Source organism: Aptenodytes patagonicus, chromosome 1, assembly GCF_965638725.1.
Source record: "Aptenodytes patagonicus chromosome 1, bAptPat1.pri.cur, whole genome shotgun sequence".
Taxonomy (NCBI): Eukaryota; Metazoa; Chordata; class Aves; order Sphenisciformes; family Spheniscidae; genus Aptenodytes; species Aptenodytes patagonicus.
The window spans coordinates 90720929-90748495 of NC_134949.1; the positions used below are offsets into that span (position 1 = coordinate 90720929).

At 46.5% G+C, this 27567-nt stretch overlaps 1 protein-coding gene across 2 annotated transcripts; it reads right to left on the reverse strand.

Annotated features, from left to right (window-relative positions):
• Positions 1-27567, reverse strand: ATP1A1 (ATPase Na+/K+ transporting subunit alpha 1). Of its 2 annotated transcripts, none has more exons than XM_076348676.1 (23): positions 27352-27567; positions 20789-20896; positions 19558-19617; positions 18324-18527; positions 17855-17968; positions 17128-17262; positions 16813-16930; positions 15578-15846; positions 14330-14528; positions 12780-12889; positions 11196-11330; positions 10443-10635; positions 9772-9947; positions 9069-9205; positions 7048-7198; positions 6316-6484; positions 5557-5711; positions 5075-5198; positions 4142-4287; positions 3885-4015; positions 3208-3309; positions 1971-2062; positions 1-1533 (listed from the first exon to the last, which is right to left on the reverse strand). In XM_076348676.1, exons 1-23 carry the CDS (start codon positions 27361-27363, stop codon positions 1505-1507), a joined length of 3069 nt encoding a protein of 1022 aa, XP_076204791.1. In that variant the 5' UTR covers positions 27364-27567; the 3' UTR covers positions 1-1504. The 2 variants fall into 2 exon arrangements, with proteins under 2 accessions (XP_076204791.1, XP_076204782.1); XM_076348667.1 differs by lacking the exon at positions 27352-27567 and adding an exon at positions 22017-22082.

A 27567-nucleotide genomic window follows, 5' to 3' on the forward strand; every position in this document is an offset into this window, starting at 1 on the left:
GACTGCAACAGTTGGAAGACTTTATTATTATTTTTTTAATGATCTTCAACTGGGGGTTCCAAGAGAAGTTAAAACAGTTACCATCCTCAGCCTCTCACTTTCTTCCCTCCCGAGCGCTCTCTTTGCTATTTGAGTTTATAATGTTCAGTACATGAGAGAAGTAACCTGGCTTTAAAATAAGACCTGGAAAAAAAAGTAATGAGTAAGGAGGGATGACAACATGGAGTTTTAACTGTAGATTCTTCCAACGCTGTGGTTTAGAGCGATCCTTTGCAGACGTAGACGCATATCTAAGGGGCACAGACCAGCAGTTCAGGAATAGGACCAAGGGCCTGAAGCATCTCCAGGTGGCTTTAGCACAACAGCACTAGGAGGATGAAGTTAGGACTTCATGGTGACTGTCCACATGCAAAAGGCCAGCTCTCCCACCGAGTTCTCAGAAGTGAACCATACAAGCATTAAACAGTAAACCAAAACATATGGAAAATGGCTAGATATTCAGAGGGAAGCAGCATGACCCACTTCAGCCCACAGAGCCAACTTAGAGCCCAGACAACAGCAATGCCTTTCTCAAAAGCGGAAGATGTAGGATCCTATACATGTGATCAGCCTCTGCCCTCATTCTATGACAGGCACGAGCCAGAATCAGGATGGGGCAAGTGCCATGCTGGAACAAGTGTGTGCATACACAGAGGACACTAGGAAACACTATCCCTTGCTTGGCAAAGCAAGCAGGAAAACCGGTGTCAGAATTTTGAGAACAAGGCTGCTTGGATCCACGTGCCATTCAGTGGAAGTCTGTTATTCTGAACCCAGTGAGCAAGATACAGCCTTTTAAAGCAGGCCAGAGCAAACATCCAGCCACCAGCTCTTCTCTCCACTCAATGCTATGTTTGCAGAAAGTAGCCAAGATGCATAGTTAGAGGCCAGCAAGCTTTCTGAGCTTTAGGCTTTGAAATGCAAGTGCTTGCAAGCAGTTTGTCACATTAGGTACTGAGCTACAATGTGGGATGCACCAGGGCTGTTAAAAACTGCATATGCTGTTGTCTCTGGGTCAAGCAGCTCTGCTTCCCTGCTACAAAAATGGGAAGCCAGGGGCTAACCCATGGTGTCACCACCACACCCCTAAGCGAGAAGGGGAGGCTGCCCTGAACCAGTTTTTGTCTTGAGAAAAACATCCACCTAAGACCATGTGGGGGCATCCTCTTATAATCCACCTTTATTTGTAAAAATCCACATATAAAATCTTCAGTTTCCTTTTACAAAAACAAAAAGGCACATAAAACTACTCATACTCTCATCCCCATGGACTGATGGTTGGACGCTCCCCCCACCCCAACCTGCCCCTTGCTTTCTCCTCCAGTCCATGTTTCTTCATGTTTCCTTTAGTTTCAGCTCAATCCTGCCCAGGCACAGTTCTGCACTTGCAAAGATGAAGTACACACACAGGGGAGATGGTGGAGAGGTGGCATGGGCTGTGCGTGGAATGTTTTACAGGCGCTTTTTAGTAGTAGGTCTCTTTTTCCACCCAACCTAAAGGAAAAGGAGGGAGAAAGCAGAGTTAGTCTTAAGGCAGACCAAGTATGAGGTTCACGAGAGCTCCTTTTAGGCTCTGAAAACTTGCACGGTAGAACCTGAGCTATTAAGTGACCCGTCACAATAGAAAAATCTTGCCAAATTGTTGATGTGCTGCACTTTCAGATCCCGTTCCAGCTTTCTAGAACTACCCAAGCATTAATCAGTCTTGTCTTGGTACTTTCATATACTACAGGAGAATGCAGGGAGAGGGACAGAGAAAGTCCTTAATTTGAACTAACTGCACTATTAATGTTGAGGAAGGGAAAACACAGCAAAATATACCCCTGCGTAGTGCTCGGCACTGGGTGTCCCTGAGCATTGTCAGAGCTTCTACAGAGCTCAGCAGCATGAAGAGGTGGGGAAAGAAACACAGATTAGCAGCATATTCTTACCACCAGGGTTGCGTCTGATGATGAGCTTTCTGACTTCATCATACAGGAATATGAGGAGGGAGTATGGGAAAGCGCAGAACCACCAGGTCGGCCTGTTTGGGAGAGGTAATGGTGAGAACAGAGGCAGCCGAGATGCTCTTCACCTAGCAGAGCTGACTTGATGGCACAGCAGAGTGCAGGAAGGCTGGCATGTCCCAGCTTGCCAGTGCGCCAGCTCCCACAAGGCTGTAGTTTAGCCAAGAATCCTCCAAGCCAAGAATTACCACCAAGTCCTTCTGCTGCAATAGGTTAATCCACTTTTGGATATTAATTCCAACACGAGGTGTGTCATAGCACCTTTGCTCATCTCCATACTGGCACCTCCCCACCTATTAAACTAGCCCTATTTCCTCTAAGTACACATAACCTTTGTGCCCACAGCCTTGGCTCACTTGAACGGCGTTGGTTTCCCTTATGATTTACACGTGCTAACATCTAGCTGCTGCAGGCATTGGGCAGGTGCCAGCTTTCCTGTTAGGAAACGCTCACACTTCAGCACCAAACTCCAGACAATGCTTCTGAATGGAACGCAAGATGTACCAGGGGGTTTTTTTGCCATGAAAATTTCATGGCATTTAAGCCAGAGGACTGTTTGAAGTTTGAGACTAAACTCTGCCATGAAGTGTTGCAATGCTGTTGGGCAATGCTTCGGATGTTGGCACCCTCCCAACCGTTAGGAAAGTTACTATGCACCAACTGGTCATCTGCACCTACATAGCATCTTTCAAAAGACTTTACTACTTATCCTATTTCTTTGGAAGGTAGAAAAAGGCACAAGATTTCTTTACTAAAGAACTAGTGATGACGAGTCAGCTGGCCTATGTTTTGGAGCAATTCAACTGGCTTTCTTTGGAGGTGCAGTCCCCTATCCAAAGAAAAAATACCCCATGCAAGTAAGTACAAGGGCAGCTGCACTACAGCACACTGGTACAGCTGAAGCTGTGTTGCTAATTTTTAGTGGGGCACTGAACTGCAGGCTCCCTGTAAGCACGCCCACAAGCAGTAAAGTAAAGCAAAGCAAACCCCTGGTGTGCCACACTACAGCAAAGGATCACTTGCCACCTCCAGCCTGAGCTCTTCTGGGTTAAGACTAGGTTTACATGCTCCGCAAGCTTGCGGCTACTTTTATCCATCTCCCCACCCAAGCACTATTGTTCTGTGGTACAGTCTGCTGTACAAAAAAGATGATGCAGCTTACTTGAGAGGGTACATCCTTAGAGCAACATCCATCCCTGGGCAGTAGGACAGGAAGGCAGCCAGAGCAGTCTCCTCAAAGAGACCAAATATTAAGATCTTGTTCCTAGAAGAAACAGGAAAGCAGTCAGGGACAAAGTACTTTCACAGATGACATCCTAAAACACACTAGTTGCCACATGGTAGTGAATGGAAACAGACATTCTGGTCTAGCCCAGAAGTCCATCAGGTGGGGACTATCAGGCCATCCAAGCTGATGGCACAGTTGTCACAAGGGTCTTTTATGTCTCTAGACAGAGATATTCTGGTTCACAACTAAGTCAACCAGCAATTGCTTTCATCACAAATTCAGATGGAGGCTGAGGTTCATGCCACCAGATCGAGACATCAGCTGCTCTCCTGCTGCACAATGCTGTGTAGAGTATGTCACTGTCCTTTGAGGTGGGCTAGCTCCCACCTGTGCCAGCAGAAGTCAGCATTTCACTTTGTCTCAGCCTGACGACTGTAGCAGGTACTACAAGAAAGAGAGCACCCAGTCCCTTTTATCTACTACCAAGGCACCAAACTGTTCAAGACTTATGCCAAGATGCCCAGACACTGCTGGGACGAAGAACTAGAATGCCGTGTGCTGGAGAATACACTGAGTCTAGTTCTAAATCCTCCATGGACAGCCTGACTTACTTCATCCCCTGCTGGAAGACAGAGTTTCTTCGGGTCTTACAAATGATCAAGTCTGCCCACTGCACAACCACAATGCTGACAAAGAAGGCTGTATGGCAAGTGAACTCCACTATTTTCCTCTGTTCGTAGGTCTAGGATGCAGACAAAGCAGAGAGCATTCGTTCAGACATGCTGCCTTTGCTCTCTGGTGCTCACACCAAGTTCAGCAGGCATTAGTATTCTGGCTGGCAGCCTCTAAGCTGCGCCTCAAAACTTACCCATTGCTGCCCATAGCTGTCTTCCACATCGTTAACCCATCGGTCATCCCACTGAACTCTGATCCCTAGCAAGCCAGAAGGCCAGAACCCATTCTCTGCCATGATTACAAAATAGGTGAAGAAACCTCCAAGGGCCTGGATCATACCTAAACAGATAAGAAAGGATGATAAAACCGATGAAGCTACTGTGCAGTGCAGTTGTAACAGAAAGCAGTTTGCAGGAGACCCCCAACCACCTAAGAAATTACTCCTTGTGGGGCTCAGTCTCCCAAGCAGCAGCTATAGAAATAGTTCACACTAACATCAAACTCAGCTGCTACCCTTTTGCTGAGCAGTTTCTGCTCCCAACTTTGTACAGAGTTACTTCTGTTCTGCCCTGTGCTGCGATGGCATGGTACTCAAGGACACAAGATAAAACTCCCTTTGTATTCTCATTAAGCCTTGCCCACCCACCCCCAACTCTTGCAAAATACAGTCAAGAAGGTTCCCAAGGTCTGCTGCAATTAAGCATGAGCTCCCATCCTGTGAACTGGGCACGTCTCTGTAGCTGCCTTTAATCAAGGCTCCTAATACTGTGTGTTTAGGGATACGCTGGAGAGAATCCTTTACTTCTAATTAAACTAACAATGGGATCTATGTTCTTGCTGAACAAGTTTGAACCAGAGGAGAGCTGGTTGTCGGCCAGTTCCTTTACAGCGCCACGCAATTAAACAAAGTTACTGTGAAAGCGATTCAATGGATCAAGCTGCACAAGCCACCGCTATGTGCCATGGGGGCAGAATCACGGCAAGCTCTTAACAACCCGAGGTTCTGGTTTACACATCCCAAACCTCAATCCTACCAAAATAAGCAGAACAGTCACTGACCCAGGATGTGTACAACCCCCGCTACCACCGAGTTCAGATCAGTACCAGAGAAAACAGAGCAGCTTACCAATCTGCCCATAGGCCATGCTGATCAGCCGTTCATTCACCAGCTTGTCTGTTTTCGGATTTCTGGGCTGCCTCTTCATGATGTCACTCTCTGCTTGCTCATATGCCAGGGAGATAGCAGGGACCTTTGGAGGTGGTAGGACTGCTGTTAGAACCGTTTCAATTTTCCACTGTATATGGCCTTCCCCGGCCCATGTTTTCAGCCTGAGAAACAGCGCTGCCCAAAAGCCCTAGCTGTAGTATTCGGGAAGGACCTTACCCCCTCCCCCTCCCCAGTTTGTCCTTAAATGGAACTGAAGGATCCTCAGACTCTGAGAGCCACGAGACAAGGGAGTGTGGATTAAGAGAGTATCAAATGGTCACTTATTTTAAATCAGAACACTAGAGAAAGCTGTATTTAAGCATTTTCCTTCCACCTGTCCTTTCTTTAGGGTACCTAAGATCACCCACATTACTTCTTGAGACAAAAAAAAAGACATTCACCATGTCAGTGCCCAAGTCAATGCAGAGGATGGTGACTGTTCCCAGTGGAAGGGGTATGTTCGCAATGATGAAGATCAGGAACGGCGTGATTTCAGGAATGTTACTGGTCAAGGTGTAAGCAATAGACTTCTTCAGGTTATCGAAGATCAGACGCCCTGGGGCAAGGAAGAGAGAACAATGTAACTCGCTTATCAGCAGAAGGCAGCTTCAGTGGTAACACTGAAAGGCAAAATGCTAGTGCAGCAAATTGAAGAGTTCTCTTGCATGTAAGGGTGAGACTGTGTGCTCCGTGCACAGCATCACCTATACAGAGTAATATTTTTGGTCACAGCAATCAGGGTTCACTGCATACAGCAGTAGGATACTAAGCCCTGGTTTCTGAAGATCATCAAGAGTCCCTGGAGGTACCCTCTGTTCTGCTCCTGTTCGAGAGCTATTGCTCCATCAGGGAGGAAAACGTGTGGACTCAGCTGGCAAAGATGACCGTAGGGTCAGTGTTGGGCGAAAGGACGAAGTAGCTTTTGTTACTCAGCTGCTTCCTACTGTTACCCATCCCAAAGGGTCATGCTGGTCCCACGGAAAGGGAGAAGACTTTGAAGGGAGGAGGAAAGCGCCACCCTCCTTGGAAAAAACACTTGTCATGGAGACAAGGTCAAATAAAGGAGAGCCCTCTAGATGCCTCTATTTCAGATGGAATCAGTAAGTAACATTGCTGAAGCACGCCACTTCACCACCACTGCACACAAGTTATAAACTCACCTTCTTCAACCCCAGTGACAATGGAGGCAAAGTTATCATCCAGCAGAATCATGTCAGCTGCCTGCTTGGAGACATCCGAGCCAGCAATACCCATAGCAACACCAATGTCAGCCTTCTTCAGGGCTGGGGAATCATTCACACCGTCACCTGTGACTGCTACAATAGCACCCTAGTCACAAAGAGAGGGATAGAAAGACTGAGCTCATCATATAAGATGTTTTGGGCAGAAAAGCTTTCTCCTGTCTTTCAGGAGATGAAGCATAAAAAGCTATTTCACTTTGCTGTAAGGAGACCTCAGTTTCTCCTTGTCCTCCCCCGACATCTTTCCCTGTTCTGATCAGGCTTATCAGAGAACCATGCTGCTCTCTCCAGAGGAGATGCTGGACAATATATGAACATGTTGAATCCTCCTCTCCCAAGCACTTCCAGAGCATTTAGGAATTAAGTGTGTTAAACATCCCAGGATCTGAAGAAAGCCTCAGTACAAACTGAAGATGTTTTCCTGCACGACCCTTATATTTATGTATTGTAGAGCAGCCTGACATCAGTAGCTGAAGGCTGCTGACAGACTGAGATCTAGTCTGGCCCTTTACCTGAGGGCACTGAGAAGACGAAGCTCTGCTACTTCAGAAGGCAGCACTGGTTGGTAGTTTTTATGTGTGTGTGTATATATATATATATATATGTCTGGGGATTTCTCCAATATGGAATCCTTGGACTCCCTCTCTTTACCTGTCGCTGACAGCCTTCCACAATTATAAGCTTCTGCTGAGGAGATGTCCTGGCAAAGACAATTTCTGTATGATGAATCAGGATGTCATCCAGTTGCTCACCAGTCATGTCCTTCAAATCTGAGCCATGAACAACACAAGCTTTGGCATCCCTGCAATCAAGAGACAATATAATGTTTTACTTCACAAGTTAAACTAAGTTTTTCATTAGTTGTATTTGCCCCATAAAGCTATGGCTCTTCAGTGCTGTAGGGAAAGACCAGCTCCTGCTGTGACTAAATACTAATCCAGGCAGCCTCTGCACAGAAGTTTGATGCTCCAAGTTTAAAGGTAGATGGGGAACAAAGAAAGAGACAACAAGACAGTGCCAAGCCATGGACAAAAAGCACCATGAGCAGACTAATTCTTTCTACAGCTTTTTAAAATGCATCAAGCCAAAGACTAGTTGTTTCCACAGCTCTTGGCCTCTCTGCAAGAGAGGAACTTCTGGCTCAGGCAGTTAGCTTCCAGTATCATAAGAGATGCTATGGTCTTCTGCAGGCAACCCTTTTTGCAACAGACTGATGATCTACACATGGCTCTTCACAGAGAGAGCTCACGCTATGCCAGTTCAGACTATTTTACACTCTTCAGCAACAAAAGCATGCAACGTTATATTTAGACTGGTTTGGTACCCTACATGCTACAGCAAAATACCACCTCTCTAACCCAGCATACCATCCCTTATAGGTCTAGGAGACTATCCATGCAGCTCATGACATCACCCAGTTTAGACAGGGAAATTCCTTCCCCACCCTTACAGCCAGCTGCCAACCTGCTCAGTCACACAGCCCAGCGATCCCCAGCCTGCAGTGCTAGGTTGTGAAGTTACCCTCAAAAAAAAAAAAAAGAATTCAGCCACAATACTTGTCTTCCCCAAGCAATTCATTCCACAGGGTGTCTCTATTCACAGTTCATAAGCTACATGGCTACCCTCCAGCCCAAACACAGGCTGGGTCAAGCTAAGCAATGCAGACAGCCCAGCCACTCTGCAAACAGCCTGCTTATGCCAAAGCACATTTTCTGAGGATGTCTTAGTTCTGCACCAGGCTATGAAGGCAAACATTAACCCCTAAGAGGAAGGAATTCTGTTTTCACATTTATTCTGCTTGTAGCTATGACTAGTGTCAATTCCTCTACCCAGCCCAAGTCCTGCTCCCTTTGCCCACCTGCAGTCAGACCCAGAAGACAGTCTGAGCGCAAGAGGGACAGAACAAGGTTTTGAGTGATCAAATTTATAGGTGGCATTTCAGCTCTTTTCTCTAAACAGTATAAAACAGTTAAACAGCATTTACTTTCGGTAGCCCATTCAGTCTGGATTGCGACTAACAAACTAGGCGTTTTCTTTTTACCAGAGTTTTCCCATGAACCTGTAAGTTATCTTACTAAATAAGCTTGACTAAGTATATGTTTGGGGGCAAAGCTAGACCTAGCCTCTATTTAAAGATCCGGAATCACAGGAGTACGCAGTTTCAGGCTCTGCAGCAGCATTGCTCAAAACAATCCCCAAACAGCCACCTCCCTCCCCCATGCCACTTTAGATATTTTTTCCTGCCTACTACATTGGGCCAGTACATGGTGCTTGTGTAGCAACATGAACCCGGGAGGGCAAGTGTTCAGCTCGGGGAAAAAGTTAGCCCCCAGGAGACTTCACCCAGCCAGCTGTTTCTTTCCCCCAGTGTGGGGACAGACCATCAGGACACGCAGCTACGGGGCAGAGAAAGGACGGAAGAAAATGCATGAATTTTCTGTACAGGGCTTACTCCTAACTACTTCCCACGCACAAGAGACATGCACATTCAAGACAGCCTTGTGCATTCCTCACATCACTCATGACACACATTGAAGAGCCGCAACATGCTGAGCTAAGCAGATGCCAAGCTTTTCATGTCTAGGGAGAGATGCTGAGAGATTATCCAAGGCAAGGAGAGAGGCAAATGCTTAATTCTTTGAACAGTTCTGGCCTTCCCCACCAGTCAGTACCTAGGGTTGACCTGGCTGACAGGAATGTTGAGTCGAGCAGCAATATCTTCTACTGTTTCATTGCCCTCAGAGATGATGCCGACACCCTTGGCAATGGCTTTGGCTGTGATCGGATGATCTCCAGTAACCATGATAACCTGAAATGCAAACAGACTGCTGTGAAAGCCTTGCCTGTACTGCAGAGCAACACTGCCCAAGAGGCAGAGTCCCCTGAGACTGAAGAGGCCACGTGGCTTTTGTTCTACTCGCAAGCCCTGGCACAGAGCAAGGCTGAGGTACAGGCAGTAACCTGTTACCAGTATGCAAGGGGTTGAGGTGGATGGAAGACAAAGAAAATTGTTAATCCTGAGTCAACAGATCCAGTTCTGTTTCCAGCCTGTGCTTCGCTCTCTCATCACAGTCAGTACTGTGGGACATGCAGAACACACCTGAGCCAAATCACATGCTCTGGGACACCATGCCATCAGCACCTGCCAGTGCCCCAGCAGTTTGGAGTCCAACTCATTTTTCAGTCCATTAACATACAATCACTTGTATTTAACTCAGAAATGAAGCCTGAAGTAGTACTGGTTAAATCTTGATCAATACTTCTCTTCACTCACATTACAGCAAAGACACAGAGTAAGGGAAGTCACAGAGTAAAGGAAGTCCTTTATATCCACAGGTATAGAGCAAGGCTATTTTCAACCCAGGAATAAACTACCTTGATCCCAGCGCTTCTGCATTTGCCAACAGCATCTGGCACAGCAGCACGAGGAGGGTCAATCATAGACATCAGTCCTACAAAGCAGAGTTTGTCTACAGGAAAGTTCACTTCGTCTGTATCAAACTGGAAGCCTTCAGGGAACTGATCATCAGGCAGAGCCAGGTGACAGAATCCTGTAACACATCAAACCCGTGTTTACTCTGTTCCTACATATCAGGAGGCAAAGAGCAAACGCTTATTGCTTCTGCAAACAGCTACACAAGAATAACAGGACAGCATCAGAGGTTTAGCCAGGGTTATTGAGGCAGAGTCATGCTCATATTCTGATAACTAATAGCTGTTGCTAGGTGCCCAGACACAGCTTGGTTCACATGCAGTGGAGCAAATCTAATACCATGTGGCCCCATGGAGACTGAAGGTCCCAAATGCTTTGCTTCATTTTGATCTAGGTGACCCAGCTGCTGGGCAAGACAAGACCCTGCAGGCTGCCTTTTAGATTAAAGGCTAAAGGCAGGACTGTTCCTATATGAATTGCTGAAGTGACCTTGACTCAACACTATGGTTACACTGCAGGAACAGACTACAGCCCTCCACTTAATCTGTGGGGACTCTGCACAGGAGCATGAGGGACAAATCTTTTCCAATTTATTAAGGCGGCTTTTCCTTACCTAACACTCTCTCCCCGAGGCCTCCCAACTCAAGGTAGGCGTTCTGAAAAGCATCTTTCATTTCCTCATCCAGAGGTTGCTCTTTGCCATGAATAAGAATGGTGCTGCAGCGATCCAAGATCCTCTCTGGAGCTCCCTTCATCACCAGCAAGTAACGGGATTCTGATGGATTTGCATTTTTGTGGATAGACAGCTAGGGTGGAAGAAATGAAACCGTTTTATAGACAAGTACTGTGAAGGTCATGAGTAATCACCATCGCTCAGTGTTTTGTGACTACAGTAGCTCAGGACAGTTTGTGATATTCTGCTCTAGTTTTCATTTACCGGCACATTAAAGAGGTTCACAAACTCAGGAATTACTATGTATTCTTTAACATTAACATATAACCACAGATGTTGCAATGGCCTTTTTTGTATCCACATTCCACCTATTAAGGTCATTCCCCAGCAGTACATTCCTATTCCCAGATTTGAGTTCTTCCATTCTCCGTGAGCTACTGCTGCACAGGTGGAAAGCATGTCTGTCTAGTCTTTTCTCAGCAGCTGACACCTTAGTGTCAAGGCAGCTCCAGAAGCTCTTACACAGTGTAACTAAGTATAGTCCATTAACTTAAATTTATAGTCTCGAGCAGTCTGCAAGCAAGTAATGGCTAGACAAGATTTTGGTGCTAAAAGAAGTTCTGAGGCACACTGCGTGCAAATTTACGTAAGTGCTTCACACAGCAGCTCTCCCTCAAGAGGACACACGCTTACCTGGTACTTGTTGGTAGAGTTAAATGGTATTTCCACCACTTTGGGATACCTTTCTCTCATCTCCTTGACAGAACCACAGCACAATTCAATGCATTTCAGAAGTGCAGACTCAGAGGCATCTCCTGCCACTGCTCTCTGAGGAAAGAGACAATTATCAAAGCGTACATCCCAGTGGACTCACCACAGAAGATCAGATATTTAAAAAAAGTGTATTCATCTCAGCCCAGTCCCAGCTTCTACATAACATGATATGAGAGCAAAGAATAAATAATTCTATTATCTGGTACTGACAAATACTGCATTTCAGAATGCCAGGCCTCCCCAGCCTGAGAGAGCAGCAGTCTTCTGGTGCCAAAGTCAAGAAGCCCTTTTAAAGGGCAGAGAAAGTCAGATAACCAGGTGCAGACAGAGAAAGAGAGGCTGGAGGGTAAACTTTGAGAAGAACTGCTGTAAGTTGCTTGCCATGAAGAACAGCAAATGTGAGATGAAGACTGATGACAATGCACGCAGAAAACACTTGCGTGTACTCTCCCACCCCAACATAAGATCAGCTTATCAAGCCTCTGGCAGAGAAGATTTAATCTGTCCACGCCTCCTCCCCTATAAGGTTAGCACTGGTAGAGACTGTAGATGAGGGTTCTCAGCCCTGGAGATCTGTGTGTGCTCAATGTCCTACTTGACATTATCTCCTTTGCTGCAATTTAAACCAAATATTTCTTGCCCTTCTGGTCTTTGTCCATGAGAATTTTTTTTTTTTTTTTTTAATACTGCTTTTTGGCATCTAAAGACTTTTCAAGACTCCCATCTAATGAAGACTTAGGAGGGGGGAAGAACTCCAGCTCTTTATCTTAGGTCTAAAAAACATGACCTGAAATTATAGTCAGAGGAGTACCAGGGAAAAGGTTTGTTCCATTCATTTCTATTACCACAGCATCAGAACACCCTTGGGAAGAAGTTTACTAAGCAACATGACTATTATTTGACAGATAATAAGCACTGTACAGTTAATTTCAGCCCTGGCTGGGTCACAGTTCAGAAGCAGGAATCTAAATTGATGTTATGCTGGCATTTGCACCAGTGCTGAACCAGCAAAAGCTCAGAAAAAACCCAACCCAAGACAACTTGCCAGTGAGAACAGACTGGCTAAAGACAGTCTCCCACGACTGCTGCTCCCCCAGCTCTGGTGTCTACTTCTCCCAGCTCCCAGAACCAGGTGTTTGTAGCTTTTAAGTGTACAAATGCCAGAGATAGCGATTCTTGTAACAGCCAGACATTGGGAAATGCCTAGGAAAGCTTTCCGGTCTTTCCTAGCCCTGTCTGAAGTATCTCACTTCCCAAACAGACTGTAGATGCTAGTGGATGGCAGAGAGTCTGCTGTGGGAAACGTGTCTTCCCAGTCCCGTCTTCCCAGTCCCATCTCCTCTGCCCATAGCACATCTCCTAAGAGTCCTAGACTGCAGAAAATACTGAAAGTGGCAGATACTTCTATTTTGCAGGTTCCTGTGACCCACAGGACATAATCTCACTCTCATTATGGGAGGGCAGTGGTGGGGAACAGGACAAATGTTTCTTTTAGGAACTCACCTTAAGAATTGGTACATTTTCCTGACTGGCCTGAAAGACAGCACGGTTGCAGAGACCTGCAACTCTGGACAAAGCAGTCCAAGTAGCTGAGCTCTTGTCAAAGGAAGCACCTGAAAGCAGAGGAAGAATGTCAGAGGCCCCCCCAAAAAAAATCACATAAGCCCAAAATACCACAGGCTTAAGAGCAAGAAGCTTTTACCTCAGAAATAGGAAACACTTAAGAGCCTGTTAGCACACTACATCTCTTTCAATCCTCCTCCCTTCCCAGGTACTTGATGGGCAGCTGATTATTTTAAGACCTGAAGGTGAAATAGCAACAGCACAAGAGAACATCTCTGCTTTCAAGATTTCAGTAACAGCTGCATCTAGCAGCAGCAGCGGCCATGCTGACAAAGCCAAGGAATTCTGGACAGATAACATTCTTTCAGAGGGGCTTGAGTAAGGGATGCTGGGTTCCACCTCCAGGTTGTCTTACTTTATCCATCATCCAGGAACTGGATGACATAGCTCCCAAAGGAACAATGCCTATTTAAAGAAAGATATTGCTTCTCCCATGTTGGCTCTTAAGTTGGCTTCAAGGGAGATGAATTGAACAGACAGTTAACTGATAAGCTAATGTACTTCCCATGAAGTGAAATCTTCTAGGTTTATTTCTACTGCAGCCAAGCCAACCATGCCAGGCCAAAACAGAGTGCTTCCAAATAACTTTATAGTTTGATACTTTGCACTAGTGTTAAAGACCAAGAACAGTAAAGCAGCTTTTTAATGTGGCTCAGACAGGCACAATGTTTTGGAGTGGTTGGGGCAGGGTGCAGCAGCACCACTGGAAAAAGTTTATGCTAATAATGTGCTGCAAGCGCAACATTTCACAAGGTAGATGACAGCTAGGAAACTCCTGAATTTGGTTGTACCAAACAGTTCTGCACAGATTAAGTAACTCTCAATTGCACAGCACACTGAGATTTCAGGTTCTTATCAGTATCTAGAAGAAACTTCCTGCTGAAGTCTTACAGTCACTTCACTCATTGCTACCACTCTGCAAACACAACCAGGATGTTCTGGGAAAAACCCTGTTCAAGGGCAGCCATCTAGTTCAACAAGGGATATCTCCATCTGTGTCCAGTCTCAAGTAATTTATTATCAGGGTCAACACCTCTGCTGTTCACACTTTCAGCAGACTTAAGATGGGGCAATTTAATCAGATACATTTTGGCAAAAATAATTGGGTACTCTGAAGTACGTAACAGCAAATATTTCTACGTACAGGACAAACGTAAGGGGCTGAACATTCAAGAGGCTCAAATTCCAATGGAGTAATTCTGAGCAAAAGCAGAGTTTGGAGTTTAAGGATTAAACAGAACTGTGGTACAGTGCAAAGCCTTCTGTATCACCTCAAGTCTTTTAATGCTCATTGAAGATCATATCTTAGAAGTCCTTGCACTGTGAACTTCACTTGGAGAGCTAGAAACATGGGTTCTTAGAAGTACAGGTAGCCCCAGAAAAAGCCATTTTTTAAATGAGATCCTTCAAGCGCAAAAAGACGGTCTTACCACTCTGGTTCTCTGTAGTATCAGCCTCATGAATCTGATTGTCAAACCACATGTGTGCAACTGTCATGCGATTCTGTGTCAGTGTCCCTGTTTTGTCAGAACAGATAGTGGATGTGGAGCCCAGGGTTTCCACAGCTTCCAGGTTCTTCACCAAGCAGTTCTTACGAGCCATACGTTTGGCTGTTAGTGTCAGACATACCTGGAGACAAGGAAGAAGATGACAGGTTAGATGTGCTTGTGCACTAATACATTGCTACCCAACTCACTGTGGGCATGGAATGACAACCAGCTTATGTGCCCTGTAGTGATTCCGTAACTTCACGCTCACCCTGCCAGTGCAAAATAAACAGCAACATTTAGGCCCAGCTGCTACATTTAAATGACACATTTTCCTCATCACAAAGCCACCAGAAAAGGACTTGCAAGGCTTCAGTCTCCTGCTTCTCAGTGCATTAGGAAGGAAATAACATGCCCTGGACTAACATTTTAGTTAAAGTGAAAGTTCCCTAATCATAGGAACTTTCAAAATAGGTGGAGGCAGGCCACATACGAGAAGGCCCAAAATAGCTCTGGTGATAGGGCTGCAACTTGCTGGTGTAGGAATTGAGCAGCCCCAGCTACCCTTTCTCAGAGGCTCTTATCTGGTTCCAGCTCCCAACTGTTCATTCCCCAGCTCAGTTGCTGCTCTGCTTCCTAAGACTACATGGATGCCCCTAGCCCTGTCCACCACCACCCTCTACGCAGCTGCACACACCTAGATACTCGCACCATCTCTTTGGGAAACCAGGCTTACAAGAATCTCTGCCAGCTCCCAGATCAAAAGCTGAGACTAGAGTGAAACTTGCTGGATGCTTTGCCAGCCCTTCAGGGTTGGAAGGGCTGGTGTGCATGTGGGTGCAGAAACCCTGAACAGTTGTAACAGGAAGGCCCCTTCTTGCCACAGAAAAAGGCAAGACAAGTCCAGAACCCCTAGTCTTGCTCACTTCAATTCTATGATGCCAAGCCTCTGTGCAGGTCTAGCTTAGGGACCCATCTTCATTAGAAAAACAGCTGCAGAACTTGACATTGATTTGGGCAACTAATCTGACTGCACTGAATTTATAAAATCTAGCCCTACACACTCACCACACAAAGTACCTTCCATTACTTTAATGGTTACCTCTGTGAATGCACACTGAGCATGAAGCACTCCACTTACTTAAGAACCATATATATAACTCATTCAATCTTTTTTCCAACTTCACTCACCGTGACTGTTGCAAGCAGCCCCTCAGGGACATTGGCAACAATGATCCCGATGAGGAAGATTACAGCCTCCAGCCACGTGTACTCAAGGATGAGTGAAAGGATGAAGAAGGTGACACCCAGGAACACAGCCACTCCAGTGATGAGGTGGATAAAGTGCTCGATCTCCGTGGCAATTGGAGTTTTCCCCCCTTCCAGTCCAGAAGCCAGACTGGCAATACGGCCCATCACAGTGCGATCCCCAGTGCTAATGACAATGCCACGGGCAGTGCCTAGAAGAGAGACGGCTTTTAGAAAACAAAAACCCTTCCCAAAACACACTAAACAGTTTGTTCAGCTTGTCCTAGAATTTAGCAAGCTTTACCCAAGACAATGCAGGTAGGCATTTCAATGGCCAAAGTCTCCCACCGCAGCTTTTTTTACTCTCTAGCAGCATGAGAAATAAATGGAGATATGTGCTGCACAGGATTCCCATGTGACTGGCTGCGCTGTATGCCCTCTCCCTTCTACCCCAGGGAATCAGGTGCCAATTGCATAGGGAACTAGAGGAAGCCATCTTCAAGAAGTAGACAGTGTCCTCTTCCCTCCTTTAAGGGGAGGCCCATTTTCTCCCCCCAAAGCTCTTGAGAAAGATCAGGAATAACCCTCAGTACTGCAGGGTTAGGTTTTTTTGGAGGGGAGGACAGAGCAGGGGGCAGCTTGCTCCTCAGAATCTGTCAGCAGAGGACACAAAAGGAGTCAGGCAGAATTCTCCACCGTCACTGAACAGTTACAAACCCTGTGGGCATGGAAAAGATGCTCTGGGCTTCAGCACAAAGAATACCTACCACCATAATCTGAGCTGCAACAGGAAGTTCTGCCAGAGATGTTTGAAATTCCTGCTTTCTGCAGCAGCTGTATTATTTCTTATAGCTCTGCCTAACCATCTTGGTTCACATTATGTTATCTGCACTTTAACACTGCTGTAATAAGGCAGTCATGCTCAAACACGCAGCACATAACTGCTCCTCCTAGAGGAGCAAGAAAGAAAAAGTAGTGCTGTGGAGTCTTCTTTGCCCATTGTACAATATTGCAGTTGGAATGGGCAAAGCCTTTGCTGGGAACTTCTAGCCTGCTCTTGCGTGGTAGGAGTAGGCTACCAACTAATACACTAAACTCACACAGTGTTTGCATTGCTTACCTATGCAGTTCACTCCCTAGCATTATTAATACTTTAGGGAAGTAAGAGAGTCGCATACCTTCTACACAGTTGGTGGAAAAGAAGGCAATGTTCCTAGTCTCCAGCGGGTTCTCATTGGAGAAGTCTGGAGACCTGGTCTGAGGCTCTGATTCACCAGTAAGTGAGGAGTTATCCACCTACATGGGAGAGAGTACTTAGACATACACAAGCAGGCAGACACCTTCAGCAATGAAAGGAGATAACACACTAGGCACTCCCCCCACCCTTCTCTTCCACTCCACCACCCATTCACAGCATAGAAGACATTCTTTGAAACCAGACTAATTCATCATCCTTCACAATGAAGTTTTCAGACAGCCTGTCACTGCTGTACCTTGCAACCATGTGCAGATATGATCCGAAGGTCAGCTGGAATTCTGTCTCCTCCTTTCACCTCCACTAGATCTCCAACTACAACACCTTCAGCATTTATGCTGATCTTCTCACCATTTCTTACTACAAGAGCTTGCTGAAAAACAGTAAAGAAACAACCTGTGTCAAAAGCAACTCTTATGAATGGGTTTAAGAGATCTGAGTATCTTAAAATAGTTGTGCTATGGTTCTACAAGGTTTCTACTTGTACTAAGATGGTTATCTCCAATACATATGTTATTTAAGAAAAATAGCTCCTTTTGTTTTCTTGATATTGAAGTTCCTTGTTGCCAAGGTGACAGTAAGATGGTTAGGTATGATACAGACCCTGTCTATGAAGGAATCTGAGTTTTAGTGCTTATCAGACCAGTTACTGAACTCCCTAGACTATCAAGAAAGTGTCCTATGAACGTTAATAAGCTGGTGGAACTCACAGGGTGCCAGGAACTGCCCTGGACTATTAGCATAGTTACTTGGAGCATAAAGAGGAAGGAATCTCATAGACCCCTCAACATTAAGAGTCAGTAACCCACACTAACAGCTTGGCACAAGAGACATCTTGTCTGCTAAAGGCCAATACATACCATCCACAACCAGGCCTTTTGCAATTGAAGCCCATGTTTAAAACAGTTAATAACCTTGAGCAAGCTACAGCTTGGCAGGTCTCAAGGAAATGAGGTATTCCATACCTGAGGCACCATGTTCTTGAAGGACTCCATGATCTTGGAACTTTTTGCTTCTTGGTAATAAGAGAAACAGCCAGTAATGATAACCACAGCTGCCAACACAACACCCAGGTACAGCTACAAGAAGCAGAGAAAGTGAGTCAGAGGACGATCTGCCTGAAAGGTTTCCAGTTTGTCCAGATGAACTGCTTGGTATTTAAGTGCCCCATTACAAAGCATGGGGGTACTTGCAGTCTCTGTACATTTTGTACACAAAGGCCGTCCACAAGCCAGCGTTGTTAGCACAACATGAAGGAAATTGGCTGTTCATTTCATTATGTGGAAGCACTCCAAGATGTGTTAAGCTCACCCACTGAATTCCCCATGCTTATGGGAAAAGCTTCTGGACTGAATGCTTAGAGGAAGTTAATCTGCTTTGAGCCAAACAGGCTGCTCAGCCTGCCTTTGAGGTGAAACAGACATTTTTACTTACATTATCATTGTTGGGCTCCTCCTCCATCACACTTTGTATGCCATAAGCCAGGAAACATAGAAGAGCACCAATCCACAACAGGAGCGAGAATCCTCCAAAGAGCTGCCGACAGAACTTGACCCATTCAGGAGTGGTGGGTGGGGGTGTGAGGGAATTTGGGCCATCACGAGCCAAAATCTCAGCTGCACGTGCAGGAGTCAAACCCTAGAAGAGAGGTTCCTTTTATAGGTATTGTGGCAAGACTGACTGGGAAAGGTGGCTCTGAATTTGTTCATGTTCTGCTTGAAAAGGCAGGCAGAGTCCTCCACAGCAATAAGGATATGCCAACAGGTAATGGAGACCTCCACAGCTGCCAGGGCTCTGCAACACAAGTGCAGGATGTGAAAGCTGAATGCCAAAAGAGGAGCTACAGGATGTTGGATGCTACTTGAGGAGCCTGCAGGTCATGGGGCTACAAACATTGAAGAAGGGCATGACAAGAAGGCTACAGCAGCAGACTTTGAGCTGCGAGGAACAGCCCAGTGGAATCCATCCTATCAAATTATGGAACAAGTGAAAGCTGGGGGCCATAAAGATGATGACGCTTTGGATTGGCCTTCCAGGAAGTTCAGCTTTCAGAAGCCAAGGTCTTTGACAGAAATATGCAAATCTCTGTGCTGTTACAGAGTAAGAGCAGACCTGTTGCTATATGCAATCATGCAAAAAACACATTAAGCAAAGCAAACAAGAACAAAGGTGCAAAACCACTGCAGTGCTTCTGCACTGGACTTTGAGGTTAGCTAGGACATTTGCACACCTCTTACTATAAAAGGGTAAAATTTTAACTGCTACTAGCCATCATTAAGTCTCTGGGCATGTGCTAGCTCACTGGACTACATCTGCAATATAACTAACATTTGCCTTTATTACGAGCTCCTCGGAGAAAAAAAAATAAATCCAAGAACCAACTTGACCTTGGAATAATTCAGAGGCAGATTAACAGCGACTTTGTTAGAAACAAAGTCACTAAAGTATTGCAGCCAGGCTGTACAGTGGGAGGACGAAGAGAAGTATTTGTGAGCTCAACAATTCTGCCAAAGCCTGGGAAACTTAACTGGAGGAGGGGAGATTAAGAAAAAAAAACCAACCAAAAAACCCAACAGACAACCCAGATCTCCCTTTGCGAAGTGCTCTGAGCTGAGACTGTTCCTTTTCAGATCATGGCAAGGAGGGAGGGAAAACAAAGCCTACCTACCCGACTCAAGTCTGTTCCATATTTACGATGAAGTTCATCAAGGCTCAGCTTGTGGTCATCCTGAAAGACAAGAAATGGTTGTGGGGGAAGAGATCACAGTCCCGGCAGGCTGATCAGCAAGAACTCAGCAATTCTACCCCCTACCCCAGGTTTCCTATCTGTAACAGTTCGGTGAGATAGCAAGACTCTAGCTCATCTTCTCTTGTGAAGAGAATCTCAATCTCATTCTGCAACCCAACGCAGTCTCAACTTTAGTGTTCTTGTGACTATTTAGGTACGACATGACAGCTTTCTAAACAAACTCTGACTATACCTTAGTGCAGTCTTTACGCTCCCAGCAGATTCTGTGAAGCCTCAGTGTTTTTTTTTTTTTTGGGGGGGGGAGCAGGGACGGGGAGGGAGGAGGGGAAAGGAAAGGAGTTGGGAAGGAAAGTAGGAACGTAAAGAAGATTAACCCTGTAATTTCACACATTTTTAAGTAATGCTGACAGCTTAAGCAGTATTTCTTCCCCCAAAGAGGGGAGGGAGCAGATGCTTTAAGTTAGCATTGCTACTGAACATAAAATCTCATCTTGGAGCAAGCTTTAGTATCCCCTCTCCCTAACAGAAGGGGGCAAAAACATGAGAGCTCAGACTCAAATCCACAGCACAGAAACAAAACCTGTATCACCATCAAGGAGAGCACATCTAAGCTGGATGATGTGCATACACAGACATATAGCACCATCCAGCATTCACAGATGGGGATGGGAGACACTCCCCACAGCCTCAAACTTGATTAGAAGGAATAATAATACTGAGGTCAGTCTGAGAAGAGGTCAGCAGTAAATGGAGCTGTACAGACTCAACTCCTCAGCTGGAATGACAACAGCAGTCCCACTCACATGACAGCACAATAAAGCCTGCAATGCTGCTATCCAGACAAGTGCTTGCCTGGGTGAGGAAATGCAGCTCCACTGCGCTGCATGGGTAATGCAGGCAAGCAGAGACTTGGGTTCTGTGTCTGCCTTTTGAGAAGTGATGTTTTCAGGGCTACTTTGTGATCATCCTGATGCTGAAACATTTGCAGCATGTCTGGCTTGGAGACAGAGGGTACCAGAAGGGAGATCAGCACCTTCAGTCACACCATGCTGTCAGCACACCAGCTCTTTTCTTTTAGTCACATGAAGCACAGGGCTTTGGGGTCAGTGAATATTCTTAAAGCTGCTCTTTCCATACCCTACACTCTTACCATTGAGACTTCCTTTTTAAGTTCATCCATGTCCCTCTCCTTCTTCCCCTTTTTCTTCTTTGTGCCATGCTCTGATGTAGCAGTAGGCTCATATTTGTCTCTTCCAGCCTGCAAGAGAAGACACAGTACCATAAGAAACACCTTACAGTCAACTTCTACAGCAGTAGATACGAACTATGCGCATAAGACTGCCAGGCAGACAAAATGATTACAGTTTATTAAAGTTATACCGCTTCAATAAATAAAAAAAAAAAAGCTAGAGAGCAGACAGGTCTGCTCAATAGCATCCCTGATACAAAGATTACAGCCAAATATTGTGCAAGTCTAGCTAGGAAGAAAGCAAGCTACATGCTATTCAGTCAGTCTTGATGTGTGAGCCCCAGCTCAAGCTGAAAAGTGATGAAGAGCAGAAGAAACCAATTCCTGAGTGCATACGTATGTTCCCTTCAAGGCATTAACTCCTCCTCCCCCCCTCTGTCTTCCACATCCTCTGGCAAGAAGCAGCCTATCAACCAAAGATAAATAAGAGGTGGTATCTCTGACTAGTCAAATCTGGGGGATAAGCTCCAACACTTTCATTCTCAGTTTGGCACTCTAGGTGGCTGATTACGCAACAGAAATCTGCTTTCAATTTATGGCAGCTTGACCAGCGAGAATGGTATACAAAGCAGTAGTACACTTTTGCAAATTCAATCTGTGCTCAGTCCTGCTTACACTTCACAGAGCAGATGATTTGCTTAAAGCCTCTTTATTCAGATGGATTTTCATTCACTTTCGTTATGGTTAATTCTACATGAAATCATGCAGAGATTTAGATCTTGTCATGATGGGGTAAACAAGCATCTAAGGACAAAGAAATCATGATGCAGCACATATAAACATCACTTGAAAGACAAAAAAAAAAGTACAGAAGAGTTACAGGCAGAAATAATCCCGAACTGCAAGAAGTTTGGACACCCTGTAAGGTACCAAAACCAGGCACCAGTACAGCCTCGCAGTGCAGTTCCTCCACTAAGTATGCCATACATTTCCAGACTCTCACAAGCCTCTAATAGCAGCTTTTCCCTCCCTTCTCTTCTTCATGGGACCTATTACATCCCTTCCAGGTTTTATGCGATGACATTTTCACCCAATAAGATCCTCAAGAAGTATTTTGAGAGGAAACAGCAGTTAGTGGCACCAGAGTCAAACCGTTAAGAAGATGAAGAAAAGGTTTCAAAGGCATCACCTTGCTTGATCTTTGCATGAGAACCTCAAATCACAAACTGGATTCCTGAGAGTGATCTGGACACAGAAACTATTGTTAGGATCCAAGACCTGTCCTGTTGAGCAGCAAGCACAGGAAATGTTTATTATTTACTCCAAGGGAAGTAGAAACCAAAACCAAAAGTGAAACTACATGAAAAAAGAAAAAAAAAAACAAAACCCACAACTTTTCTAAAAGAACCCGTCAGTCACACCTAGACAAGGATTTTTATTGTTCTGAGAAAGCTCCGTGTACACCACTCTGCAGCCAGTTGTACATTTCACATGCACAGAAGCCCTCTCTTGCCCTGTTCAGTAAAGGCAGGCTTTGCATCCCCCTTACCCTTGCATGCAGCTACAGAGCTGTGCAGTGGAAACAGTTTAATAAGTGGAGCGGAGCCAAGCTGTTTGCCTCCTCTTGTCCAGGAAAAGGACACAGAACTACAGACTGTCAGCATTCCTGACATTCTCTTCCCTGCACCTAAACTCTCATTTCACTTCTTAAAAAAAGCAAAAGCCACAGAACTTAAACCAGCATGGTCCTCACATTCCAGCATCACAAGAATTTGCCACGGGGCAATTCACAAAAAGTCACCATGAAGCATCTCTCTCTCCTTCAGTCTCTGAAGGAAACAACTTTGATTTCTGCTAGAGCTCTAGCAGACAAATCCAAACACAGTGCTGCACAGAACACATGCTTCTTGATTATTGCTTGAGATGAGAAAAAGATTTCTAATGAAGGTGAAGGAGCTGGTGCCTTGACTAGCAGTCCATCACCTTCAGCTTCACCCCTTCCCCACAGAGCAAGCTCTTGCAGGTGATCTAAAAGCCTCCTGGTTCTTTGAAACTTCTGTAAGAAGCACAGTTAGTTTATCGGGGGCAGTGGTGAACAGCCCAAGGATGTAAGAAAGTTTAGCTCTTTCAGCTGCAGAGACAACCTACAAGTGGGCAAACATGAAAAGGCTCACTGCCCTTGTTCAAACATGATTTGCTTAAAAAAAAACTGAACAGAAACCCAGCCATCAGTTGCAGTCAGGATAAAAAGCGGCTAGTTACTCATTTCCTTAAGCACCCAAGTATTGGGTCTTAACTGAGTCCATCTTACCAAGGAGCTCAGAGTTCCTCAGTTAAAAAAAAAAAAGCACGCTCTCTTCCCTTCTCTTGCTTTAGTACCACCCATACAGAAAAGGTAAGTAAGTAGCATCAGTTTCAGCTCTTGCTATAGGATCATTTCACACAGTCTGCACTTCCTGCTCCATCATTCAAATTTGAACGTGACACATAGATCAGAGTCAAAGTCCTGCCCCAGTTCTCTGCCTTCAGGGCCATTGCCTCTCTTCTGTTCAACAAAGGCTTGTGTTGGCTGGGCTGCAAGGGGACAAGGGGTTCATCCCACCCCTCAGCGCTGTAGGATTTCCCTGCTCTCCCCTCCTTTTCCTGCCATACAATGAGAAGGCGGCCTATGGTACTCCAGATCCACATCTTACTGAGAATTCATCACATGGCCTGACCACAAAGGAAGGTCTGTCTCATCAGACATGTCACCCCTGTTACTTGACTTAGCCTAGGAACTCTGACTCATCAAAACTGCCACAGAAAAAGCAACACAGCTTTTTTTTTTTCCATGCAAGATTTCCTCCCCCCACTCTTTGGCTTAAGCACAACATTTGTACACACCAGTGTAAGAAGTTTACTATAGCCCTCAGAAAATCCTATTGTCTTTCAGACACAGCTTATGCTTTTCCACTCTGGACTAATCGAGCCATTCATGGCTGATGTTCTCAACACAAGCCATGACTGACCAGGAAACAGGAGAGGTGCAAATCAGCAGACAAGCTCAGAAGTACCCTATTCTAACATCACCTAATCCAAGAAGAAATGTCAAGTAAGAGCCAAAATAAATTATACAGTCTCTGGAGGCCCGGTCTGTTCTAGTACTTATGTCATTATAATCAACTGTGCAGAGAAAACAGAAAAGTTACTGTCCTGTTGCCTCGTGAGACAGTCTTCAGTAAATATATTAGCCAGATGAGTCATGACACGGACTATGCCTATTGGACTGGAAACACCGCTCCATGACCCTACGTAATCTTGGCAAGGGACGCGAATGCCTTCTCTGGATCCTTCTTACTCCCTCCAAGAGCTGTGTTCAATCTCCTATCTTTAATCAAAAGTCTAATCAACTGCCTCAATTGAACAGACTCTCAGCATCCAGGACAGTACAAAGCAGTTTTTACTCAACAGCTAGTGATTGCTCATTGTGAGCAGACTGCTGCTTCCCAAATTATGGAAGGACAAGCTCTCCTCCCATGACAAGGGATCTAAATCTTGCAAGGGTTTTCATCACCAGGGTAAAAATGGGACCACCCACACACATTAAGTCTTCTCTGGATATTAGGACAAACATCTCAACTTCTTGTGGAGCTTCTTGAAGACCCAAGTGCAGAGGTGGCTTTCCAAATGCCACCGCTGAGCAGCCCTTCCTGGTTTTTCGGTGCTGTACCAACTACAGCATGTCATCTACCACACTTCTTTGCCTGGACTATTAGTGCATCTTTACCATCAATCCAGAAATCTCTAGTAGTTGTCAAGCACATGAAGATGAGTGGACTAGACAGTTCTCCCCTAGAGGAGCTGGTGACTTCAGCCACCCCTTGAAAAGGCCTGGGTGAAGCATGACTTTCTGCAGTTTTCAGCAGGTCAGGATCCTACTGGGTTGTGGGATCGCAATCTGCAGGTACAGACCACTTGCCAGAGACCCTTCCTCCTATTACACAGCTTTTGCAAAAGCATGCATTGACTAGGCCCAGGGTTTTCTTTGGCAAAAGGAGTATGCTCTAGCCATCGTAATAAAAAGTGGGAATGAAAAAGATGGGGAAGGAGGGAGAGCAATATATTAAGATTTCTTAATTGCACCAGATGATTGCTTTGATTTGCATAATTTCCCCTCAGTTGGTCCATTACGCAATAAGCCTTCCTAGTTTCTGACAGGAAAAACACCCTTAACTGGGGTTCAGGCATTAGCACTGACCTCCAGAAGCAACTCAAAGCGTGCACTAACGACTGTGTGCTACGTGACTGTGGCAAGGGAGATGGAGTGAAGCATGCTGCTTCCAGGCAGCTCTGAACAGGAATGAAATCCCATCTACTTTCCTCCACTATGCACACCCCTTTGGATAATCTGCTTTTTGGGCTGAACAACATACCCAGGCAGCTCATGGCCCTCCCCTCATCCCGTTACCATTTAAAGTAAAACAGATGCTCCACTCGGCTTCTCACAGCTGCAAAGACAAGGAACTGTTCTCTCACACTTACACTCTTACTTTCTCTTCCATTCCACGCTCCCATGGGAAAGAGGTTTCCTTTTCAGGCACCCTAACTCAGGGCAGGCACATGCTGTTCAGTGTTGCAACCACACACTGCCTTTTTCACAGCCTTGCTCTCTCACATCCCCATTCTTTAAGGGGTCCCCAATTACCACATGTGCTCTCACCACTAAATGAACAAATCTTGTAACTTGCTACCAGAAAGCCTGAGGCAGCCGTACACTGTTGCATTATCCCCCATGTTGGCATTTCGGTTTCAGGCCAATTGCTTTATTATCATCCATGCAACATATGAAATGGAAGCAAGACAGCTAACAGCCTTCTATATTAGAAAGTGTTTGCACCTCCCATTAGTCCAGCCAAGGCAGCCTAAGCCCCCAAAGCCTTTTGCACTGCAGTCATACATACACACACAAATCTAAGGCTTCTTTGATGATTTAAAGCATCCAGAAGACTGCAACACCACCAAACCTCCCCTCGATGTTTTATCTCTTAGATGACCTCATATTGTGCAGGCTGCCTGTTGCCCACCAGACTGAAAAACATCACGCTGGGCTGCCAAGCATGAAGAGGGCCTCACCGAGGAAAAAAACCCACAAAAAAATTTCCCAAAACCCACCCCATGCACTCCTTAACCCCCTTTTCCGAGTAACTGTCCATTCAGCCATGTTCTTGCAGCTCCCCTACTATTCATGCGGTTATGTCAACATTGCCGCTGTTGTACCGCACCGATGACGACAATGCAAAGTCAAGTCAATGTTTGAACAGCGCTTGGGAAGCACAGAACACCTAGAGGCAGGGACAACGCTACCACCTCTGTGCCGTCACGCTCTCCTAGAGAAGCAGAGAAGTTTGGGAACTTTCCAGGAATGAGTCTAAAACAAAAGTCAATAAAAGTCTACACACCCCCCAACTACACAAGATACACAGGGAAGTATTTGAAGGGAAAAAACCAAACACCCAAACAACAATAAAACCCAGAAACTGGTCTGTACTTTTCCAACATAAAATAAAAACAGAGCAACCCAAGAGGTGTTTCTGCTCCACACATGGGCGTTTGATCACAACACCCAACTTCAAAAAGTCTTCACTCCTGTTCTCAAGAGCCTTCACATACACTCTTCTTCAGTTGAAAGCTATGATGTGAATTAAGGTCTTCTCCTCCTTGTGGGCTATAAGGTAGAAACAACGCCGGTACAGGGCAGAAACCGCTGCACAGCCTTCTGTGAGGCTTCTATCACCCCAATTAACAGGACAGACACGATAAAGTCAGGGGCGATCACCTCCCTCCTGCCACCAACTCCCATCACGGCCTCACTGCTGCCAATAGGCAAATTAGCCCTAATAATCCTGACAACTCCCCTTCCCCCCCCCCCCCCCGGGCCCTCGTGTCTCAAGAAGTCTAAAGTACTCTTACGAGACAGGGGAGCAGCCACGCTCCGCAGCTCAGCTCCAAAAGGGCATCAGATAACACCAGCCCCGGGGGCTGCGGGCCCCGCACGCCCGGGGGCGGGAGGCCCCTTTTCGGGGGGACTCGGCATCAAGAGGAAGGCGGCGGGGTTTGGGCCACCCCCCACCCCCCCCCGGCGCCCGGGCTCACCGGCACAGGGCCCCCTCCGCGGCCATGTCTGCGGCCGGGCCCGCGGGGAGAGGCCGCCAGCGCCTCGCTCCGGCGCGTGTGCCTCCCGCCCCCCCCAGCCCGTTACTTCCTCTCCCGGCGGCGCGGGCGGCCGCCAGGGCACGTTGCTCGGGGGCAGGCGGCACCGGCGCCGCCCTCCAACGGCCGTTACCGCCCGCCCCGGCCCCGCCGCCCTCACACACGAAGCGGACACCCCCCCCCCCCCCCCCCGCCCGGCACAGACAAAGCGGAGCCCCGCCCGCCCCGGCCGGAGGGGAAGGGGGACCGGCCACGGTCCTGCTCCTTGAATTTCCCACTCCCGGCCGCACGCCCACGCCCCGGCCATGCGCTCCGCCCCGGGCCCCGCCGCTCACCCCCTTGCCCATGGTGCCGGGCGACTGCGTACGGGTCAGGCGGCTGGGGGCGAGGAGCGGGGCTCAGCGGCGCCACGTGTCCCGGCCGGCGGCAGGTGCGGAACAATAGCAGCGCCCCGGCCGCCGCTCGCCTTCCTCCTCGGCTCCTCTCCTTCGCCGCGCCCCCCTCTGCCCCAGCCCGGGTCGCTCCTCTCTGTCGCCGCAGCCGCCCGCAGC

Coding starts and splice junctions, on each gene's coding strand:
- ATP1A1 (XM_076348667.1), bottom strand. Junction 14,529..15,577: donor GGCTGCTTGCAACAGTCACG/GTGAGTGAAGTT, acceptor CCTTGTCTCCAG/GTATGTCTGACACTAACAGC. Junction 7,199..9,068: donor GTCAGCCAGGTCAACCCTAG/GTACTGACTGGT, acceptor TCTTGATTGCAG/GGATGCCAAAGCTTGTGTTG.